This window comes from Poecilia formosa, unplaced genomic scaffold (genome assembly GCF_000485575.1).
Source record: "Poecilia formosa unplaced genomic scaffold, Poecilia_formosa-5.1.2 Scaffold100, whole genome shotgun sequence".
NCBI classification, from domain to species: domain Eukaryota; kingdom Metazoa; phylum Chordata; class Actinopteri; order Cyprinodontiformes; family Poeciliidae; genus Poecilia; species Poecilia formosa.
Genome location: NW_006800039.1, coordinates 982,685 through 991,967, shown reverse-complemented (window position 1 = coordinate 991,967; position 9,283 = coordinate 982,685). Strand labels below are relative to the sequence as shown.

At 39.4% G+C, this 9,283-nt stretch overlaps 1 protein-coding gene across 2 annotated transcripts in view; it reads right to left on the bottom strand.

Moving 5' to 3' along the window:
• Positions 1-6,258: 6,258 nt before the first annotated feature.
• Positions 6,259-9,283, bottom strand: part of dym (dymeclin) — a 48,704-nt gene continuing 45,679 nt past the window's right edge. For both annotated transcript variants that reach the window (XM_007558925.2, XM_007558926.2), the window contains exon 17: positions 6,259-7,567. In XM_007558925.2, coding sequence (XP_007558987.1) covers positions 7,418-7,567 — 150 coding nt within the window. In that variant the 3' untranslated portion in view covers positions 6,259-7,417. The remainder of the gene's footprint in view (positions 7,568-9,283) is intronic.

The following is a 9,283-nucleotide window of genomic DNA, read 5'->3' as shown; positions in this document are numbered from 1 at the left end:
CGCTTAAAAGAAATGTGATTGTGTTGCGCAAACAACAGATCAAGTAGAGCCTGCGGCGCGCACACGCACACAAGCGCGCGTACATAAAAACACACAAGAGGAAAAGTTTAATATAATGTTTTTAAAAGTTTTAAAAAGTTAAAAGTTTAGAAAAAAAGTGGATAAAAAGGAAAGAAATATTTTTTTCCCCTTAAAATTACAAGTAGATGGAAAAAGAGGAATAATTCTGGAACATTTTCTGAGCTTACAGCTCAGAAAATGAACTAATAAGTTCAATTTAAGAATTGAACTTATTAGATGCAATTCTTTGAATTGAATAAGCAGTTTTCCTTCAGTTTATACAGTTAAAATGTTTAATAAGAGTGTGTCGTGACGAATCATGATGATTATCCAGGATAGTCTATGTTATATTTGCTTCTACAGTGAAGACGGCAAAAAAAAAAAATGGATGGGTTATACGGGTAAAGTTACATTTCAAAGGTAAAGAACATGTGCCTGTCAGCCTAAACTCAGGGTAAAACCATACTGTTGGGTCCGAGTCCGAGAAGAGAGCACGCTGCTGCCCCCTTCTGGTCATTTAAATTTCAAACGGCACAAATATGAGTTTACTGTCCTTTATTACTCCATCACATTAAAATAAATCCTTTCTCGTTTGACAGCAAATGCGCATCTCTGCTCACTTTCTTGGTGTCTTTATTGACCGAATTTGTTTTTCGTTTGTACAACAAAGCACACTTAAATTAGTGAATTCATTCTAGCAAATTCCATTCACGCCCCTTGAAGTTTTCCACATTTTGTCGAGTTACAACTACACACTTCAATGTATTTTTCTTGGAATATTTTATGTGACAGACTAACATGAATTAATACATAATCGCAAAGAGAGAGAAAAGTAAACTCATCCAGAGTTAGCGTGAGCCTTTTGGCAACTTCTGTCATTATTATGTTCCTCTATTCTGATAGTTTAAGTGGATGGCCATATCATATTGGTCGCCATATTGTTTTTAGCTTTGTGATGATGGATATTGTTACCAACCCTGCTTCACACCTCTGCTATGATTTTGTTATTGCTGTTGTTGTTTTTGTCGGGCTGTTTGTTCCATAAAATTCTTCAACAAACCTCTGGAACCTTCACAGAGCAGCTGGATTTATACTGGTGGGCACAATTTCCTAATTAAGCGAAGAAAACTGGATGCACTTAATTTTAATGGATGCTGCATTTTTCAGACGTTATATTTTAATATAACTTGTTTCCGTTTCTTATCACAATCTTGCATCGCTCGGTGTTTGTCACCTAAAGATACCCTTCGGTGGCCTTGGAGGTACGTCGAGATGTATGAGGAAGAATTCAAGATAATCTGAAATAACATTGGTCTACAATCCACGCGTGTGTGTGTGTCCTCTGCAGCCCACAGAGGTGCCCCCACAGACATCAGTCCGGGGAGGAGGAGGAGGTGCACTCAGCAGTATGCTAATGTGAAAGAGTCGCTGGAGGGCATTTAGGGTGGAGGGGGGCTGATGATGATGATGATGGTGATGGTGGTCGGGATGTGCTGGATTGGGGGCTGGGGGTCGTGGACGGGTTGGGAGTTAGTCCATTCCGGCTTTAAACCCCCCCGACTGGCGCCGAGCAGGAGGAGCGACGCAGCAGCGTTTTAACTGGAGTCTGGAAACAATCAGTTGAGGGATGGGTGTGTGTGTGTGTGTGTGTGGGGGGGGGGGGGGGGGTATATCAGAAGGACTAGTGGAAGTGACTGGCTGCCACAGTCGTATATCGTCCCCTCCCCTTCCCTCACATCTCCTCTTTCCCTTCCTTTTGTGAGCGCATGAGACCGTTTTCCAGACTCCAGGAAGTAGCCAGTTTTATCTAACCCTTTTCCATGTCAGTCCGGCTCAGGAGTCTGTCTGCAGTCTAGCCCGCAGAGAGAGAGAGAGAGAGAGAGAGAGAGAGAGAGGCTGTTTTCTGTTGCAGCATGGTTGAGCCGAGCTGTGCGCGTCTTCCTTAAAGTTGCTTGCAAACAAACCACTTCCATGTTAAAATCCCGTTTACGCACATGACGCGCAGATCCAATCACTTTACACGGAGGCGGACATAAAATACCACATTCATTTTGAGCGTTTTATTGATACATTTGAACAGTTTTTAATGGAGGGTGGAATTATAATACAACTCGCAGCTTTATACTGATTTTTTTTTTCTTTTACAAAATAACAATTTGAAAGATTTGCTGCACAACAAGAATTCTGGCATGATTCTGGATCAATTTTTAGCCCCATTTGTGGCCATGATCTGGCTTCCTGTCACAGATTGGACTTTAAAGCAACATTTGCTCAGTTTAAACAAGGGAGACCCTTCATTAGTCTGCTTTATCCATTTGACCCCGACTGAGAATTTTTGATGCTTGCCTTAAATTTGCAGCTTTTCACAAAAACATTCTTAGATCAGGCTCAATAAAGTTCAGTTGTGTTGCCACAATCACAAGATGAATGTTTGTTCCAATACCAAGCATGGCAGTGGCAGCATAAAGCTGCGGGGCTATTTATTTATTTAATTGGTACTCGTGCTTTGAGAAATGAGAATAAATTAATGATTAATTATTTTAGATGTTGCAAGCTTGGACACCAGTAGATGTGCCAACAGTGATCCCAAACACAAATCAAGACCTGTTTTGGACTGGATAAGCCAGTTTAACATTAAGATAATGACCCCAAACTGAAACATACTGAAAAATTAGGCAACATGTTTGAAATTCTCTGGTAGGAAGCCAACCACTTCAAATAAACTCAAACAATTCTCCATCCAAACTACGCCAGAAGCTACAAAAAAATAAAAAAATAAAATAAATAAATAAATCAAACATGTTTTTTTTCCTCTTTAGCTTGCCAAGTGACTTTTAACCAAATAGTAGTTGAGATGAATGAATACTTTTCAGTGTGTGTGCATAACTTTAATCTGGGTAGGTTATGAGAAAATACACAAGAAATGTACCCACTTCCAGTTTAGGGAAAAAATAAAATAAAATCATTGAATTTTCACATTTTTCAATTAGTCAAGCCCTTAAAATAACTGTTTTAGGAGGATACTCCAGTGCAAGAACCTTGAAAATATCATCTTATTAATTGGACACATTTCCTTTCAAAATAAAGTTTTTTTTTTTAAATAATATCTTGAATGAAGTTCCTAAAATGTAAGATATTATCAGTTATGTTTGATTAGCTTGTTTGTTCCCATTAAACCTCAAGCAAGGCTGTGGCAGACATCAGCTCTGAATTCAGCACATATGTGCTCTTAGTCTCCTCCTCTAGCAGGAAATTTTAAACTTGCAGAATGTTTGAATGAGCTTTTTAAATCTATTAAATTGACCCGAAGAACTAATAGTATCCAGAGCATGCAGTGGGGTAAAAAGCATTACACAGGAAAAGAGACAATTAATATTCCAGATAGGAGTTCTGGCCTTTACCAAAAAAATGTACTAGTACTCTTCACTGCTTCCATACAAGGGGTCATGCATGTGCAATTGAGTTTTACTGCCTGAACCGCTGTTCTCAAAATAGGATAAAGGCATAGGGAATGAATTTCTACAAAGATAAGAATGATGAAAATAAGACAACTTTAATTAAAAAGATAGAAGAGGATTTTTTTTTTTTTTACATCGCTTGCACATCTGATAACTTGTAAGGAAAGAGCAAGAAAACGCCCACGCTGGTAAATGTCAGCGCATAATTAAAAAAGAAAAGAAAAAGCCTGAGGTTAAAGGCAAGAAGCTGAATTTGTCTCTTTTCATTGTGTGGGGTAAAAGTGTCATCCATTTATCAACAACTCCAGTGGGAAATATACAGTTGTACACAATATGAGGAAAACCTAAGTGAGCAAGAGTCTTCATTGCTGTGGCAGGCAAGAAAAAAACCTGCCAGATTGACATTTAGTAGTGCAAAAACCTACAATTAATTAAACATAGCCGTTTAAAAAATAGGGGTGGAGGCAACGCAGCGATAAAAACAGAACATTAGAAAATACACGGAAAACATAAATTTCAAGTGAACAGCATGTCCAGGGTGGGCCTCAGCTCTTTGCCAGAGCTTTGATTTGGTACCTCTTTACTCAAAGCTGGGGACAAAACTGCTGTGGAAAACACTCAAAGCACAGTGAAGAAACTAAGCATTTGACACAAAGCAGTCTCTAAAAGTAAAAAAAACAACAACAAAAAAAGCAGAGTACTCAACTTCCTAGCCCTAAAGTATGTGCAAACATATTGAATTTTGAGGTGAGAATTGGCAGACAAACTCAAGTCTTCCAGGTTACCTTCCAGTTGGATTTTCCCAGTTTGATCATTGCATTTGAAACCCAGAGATGAAATATCCAGAAATATGTCCAACCTGGTCACCAAACACAACAGCTAGCAAATCCGACGCAGCTAACCTTAGTATGACGTCACTTCCGGATCCAAGATATCCGCGGTACACGCAGCAGAGCATGAGTTAGCGATCACTGTTCAATGTCTGTCTAGCACATTATCTACACAGCCAAATGTCATGAAATGTGAAGAATTAACAAGTAGAAGGAGGAAGAATGCTTGAAACTCTTAAGTCGATCTAGATTGTAGTTTAATTAGCTGCGAGCCCAACTGTTGACCTTGGAAGGCTAGTTATGCTTAAGGAAATTTTCTACTCTGTTCCCAAGTAAATACTATCAGTATTTCAATAGTTGAAAAACTGTGGTTTCGGAGAATAAAAGGACTCAACGTACACGAAAAGTCTTCCCTAAGGTTTAACCAGAGGTTTGTCATTCCATGTATTGTCACCCAAGTTAAATGATATCTTGCAGACATCAAGATCATGTCATTGTGTCTGTCTCGTCTTCATATCTTTCTTTTGTCATTCTTTTACTTCAGCCGTCCAGCCCACTGAGTCTGTTCTCATTCCAGGTCAGATCTGCAGGACTGTGGGTGGTTATGTGCCCACTCATTTTCATATTTAAAATCTTTTTGAGCACATTTCATATTGCTATCGAGGTTGACTCCTGATCTGACCTCATCCTAAAACTGCTGAACTTACAGACCTCCCACTGTTGCAGAGGCAATCAGTCAAGTTAATGAGCTCCGAGTCACAGGGGGGGTAAGCAGCACTTTAGCAAGCCGGTCTCCAAAGTGTCCCACTTTTGATAACTCTCTGTAGAAAACTGATCTGGGTATGACCTCTGGCTCTGGAGTTACACTGCCTCCAGTCGGGGAACAGTTCAGGAGAAAGCACAGGACATGTAGAAAACATACAACCCATCCCATAATCCCATGCTTCATCCATCTTCCCATTGAAACAGAAGCAGGAAGTCGACCCTTGCTGCATACAGGAACAAGGAGAGCCATGTCACTTTGTGGAAACCTCCGCTCAACCATCTGCCGCTGCATTAATACAGCAGGTGAGGCTGGAAGCGCAGAAAGAAGGCGCTTTCAGTCTCCTTGAGCGTCCTATGTCACTGTAACCTAATGTCAGGCCTCTGCTGAAAATACGGTGCAGCATTCTTTACATCAGATCACATCCATTATATTGTCCTTGAGAGCTGGAAAATTTCAGGCAGGAAAACCATTACAGTAGAGCCAAAAGGCATGCACTTCCCAAGAGAATTGCATGCCTCTCTTTGACAGCACAGTGGGTGCCATTGTCAAAAACTTTTTTTTTTTTTTTTTCCTTCAGACTCTTGATTTTTCAGAGTCTGCAGAGGAAGTGTTCACACTTCTGGAGAAATGATATTAAGCGACGCAAGACGCATTCCCGTTGACGTGTGAGGCACATTCAAAATGTTATTGAATGTTTGAGGTTGTTTCTTGGGTCTCGTTTAATGCACAGGAAAGAAAAATCATGTTCTTTGGTCAGAGTGAACAAAGAAAAGTAAGAGCAGGTGCACGTATGAACTGGGAAGAGAGAGAGAGACTCGTACAGGAGATCTTCCAGCTCAGAATCATCACCATGTACAACTCCTCTTTGAAGAAACATGGATGAGTTGCATTTAATTTCCCCTTTGGGACCAAAGTAAGTTTGACTTTGAATTAAAATACCAAATACAGTTTTAAAGTGATCTAATTTAAGGTGAAAGAGCTATCCACACCAAACCTGAAGCTATGGGGAACATAAATGTCCACTAAACCTAAAGACAACAAATAATTCAATGCAAAGGTTGCATAAATAAAACCTCCTAGAAACAGCATGTGTTGTTCTGCAAATGGTGCAGAATTGATGTTATAATAATGAGAGACAAACACATTGATTTAACCATTTTATTGAAACTCCTATTTTTCAAAGAAAACTGACAAAATGATAGCTGAATTTGCAGTAATAAAAAGCTAATTTTCCAATCCGGTTTCCATGGCCTTAAGCCTCAAAAGCAGTGCTCACCTAGTTCCTGCCACATTTTTATTTAGTGGTCTTGAATATGCTTTTTTTTATATTTATATATATATAAAAAACCCAACATACATGGAAATAAATAACTTAAGTCTCAAGTTAAACATGCAGATAAAGTAACAAACTGACGAGACGGTTGTAGCTATGCACAACAGGACAAGAGATGTAGTGTCTGTCCTAGTTTAAGTACTTGCCTTGGGAGACTATCCAGAAAGATGCAAATGACAAAGACTGAGTGAAGTCAGGCTGGAAGCAACGATGAAATCACATGAATCACAGTGATGCAGGAGGCTAATATTGTCTAGGGACTCGGATTAAGCTCTAATTAAACTGTACATGAACGATGGATATTACACAGCCAGGGACACTGCATATTTAATCTAAAAGTTGATAATAAATTATGTTTCTCTGACTGTTTTGAACCCAACGGCAACTTCACAAACAAACCAGTTATAAATCGCAGCTGTTCTCATGAGGGATCCAAATAACACCTAAATATATGACATTAATCTTTAAAACTCAGTACATTACAACATAGTTAAGGATCTAAAGTTGCACGGTGGAAATGTGTAACATGTACGTATTGTCTGCTTTTTTTCCTCAGAGACCTGTTTCTTTGAAGAATGACAAAATAAAGGGAATCCTCCATTGCCAGAAATCTGAGCGTCTTGGCCAAACAAAAACAGATATGTGCTGTTAAACAAGCATCCACTACAGAAATATATATTGGGGAACAATTGGAAGCTACTGTGTGCACCGCTAACCAGCGCTGATGAGGCTTCACAGTGTTGAAGCAGAGCAGTTATTACAATACAAGGTTGTGCTGCATAAGAAGGAACTCCATCATGTACAAGGTTGAGGCACTTTGAAAGCAGCGTGCACATACTACAAATGGTAACACACACACACACACACACCAAAAAAAATCTCCCACACACACACATACACACTCATTAGTCCTTTTATTCTGTTTTGAACTGTGATGAAGACTGAATGTCTTTGGGGGTTATTTTCTTGATCAGCCAGAGTCCATGCTGAACAACTCGATGCCATGCGGGTTCCAGTGGAGGCCAACGCCGGAGTTGAAGACCAGCGACCAAACGTAGGGGATGAAGAAGTCTTCTGGCTGGTCTTCCTCCACGTACTTGAACTTTAGCTCTGGAAACTTCTGTTCACACAGACAAAAAAAAAAGAAGAAAAAAAAAAGAAAAGGAAAAGTAAGGAAATGCATGAGACTTGAAGCTGGAAAATAGTATACATCCCATCTGATTTGAGAAAATGTTAGGATTCACTAGCATTAGGTGGAGACTGCCGCTGAGGAAAGGGAGAGCTATGTGGATGGACAGATGGATAGACATTGACATAAGAATGGCAAAAGGAATGGGGATAAATAAATAGATGGATGGATTAATGATCCAAACACAAGACTAAAACCACAACAAGACAAAAAAAAAAAAAAAACAGCACAATGTTGTTTGGAGCTTAAAAACTTGATAGCAGATGACTGAACTCTCCACCGCAGTAAGAAGTTTTAAGGTGAACAGAACTTTTTCAAGGTAAGAAAAATCATATTTTTGCCCACAGCAAGTGAAGCATGATCCATGCCAGGGTACTTTTTGATTGACACGAAACTTTCTCCACTGAATCATCCGCACGACAGATTCAATTGTTTGCAAATGTGTGAAAAATGTCAGAGGTACAATAAATCTGTAGCTTCTGTAATTAGTTCCATAACATGTTGTGTTTTTCTTTTTCCAGCACAAGCGATGATTACTTCTCTGTCAAGAAGTTGAAAAGTACAGAAAATCAAATCTTTAAAGAAATGGTTGAATTAAATCGACCAGAGAGTTGTTTGCTTGTGTGTATTAATTCGTTTTATACAAGAGGACGCTGTTCTTGTATAAAACAGCGTTTTATACAAGAATCAAATCATGAAGAGATTTGACCAATCTCTTCATGATTGGTCAAAAATTTCAGTCGGAGGAAATGTACAGATATGCAAGAAACTTTAAAGTTCAGCGAAGAACATGACGGGCCATCAAAACATTTTTTAACTTTATGTATCCATAAACACGGAAATATTAGGTGGACCGACTGGATCAGATTATGAAAAACAGAGCAAAATGGCATGCTAAGCAGTGTGCGTCAGTTTCACCCAGGCTGAAACTGATTGAGGATGCACAGGCGCCTACATTTTCAGACAATCTCCACAGACTGCCAGTGTCACTGGGATAAGATGGCCAAGCAGACACAAGGGATACATTTCTGATGCGAACACCAGGATCACTCTAGGGTCAGGCTTTTCAATGTTGAAATGAGCTTTTGCAAGTCCGCTGTCATCAGATGAAGCTGAACAGTTCCTGGAAACGTTAGGGGAAGTGTGAAGAAGGTCTTAAATTGACCAACAACAATCTGCAGTTATATTAATGTTGCCCCTGCTAGTAGTCCAAGGGAGCACTTCCCTACATGCTTCATAGCATTTTGTTAACCAAGATAAATATGTAAAAGACAAAACCAAGACAGTAATGATCACAATAAAGTAAGAGCTGAATATAATATTCTGTTTTGCACAAAAAAAAAGAAATAAATAAAACGCTGAGATCTTCTCATATGAAATGCTGTGTGATCTTTTTCCAACTCTGTCAGAAAAAAGAAGAAAAGCCCACCAAGTGGACCAAACCAAGCATCAACCAGGCCACCTAACAGCAGGTAGGCAGCAGAAGCAGAAAGCATCAATAATACAAGGGCACCTCATTATATCTTCCCGTCTAAACATGCATGTTATGTGCACACACACAGTCCAGTAATCAGGCTGTGCTGAAAGACAGACGCTGTGCCCTTTATGTGATGGTCCCAGTTTGCTCCATTGACTGCCTCTATTCAC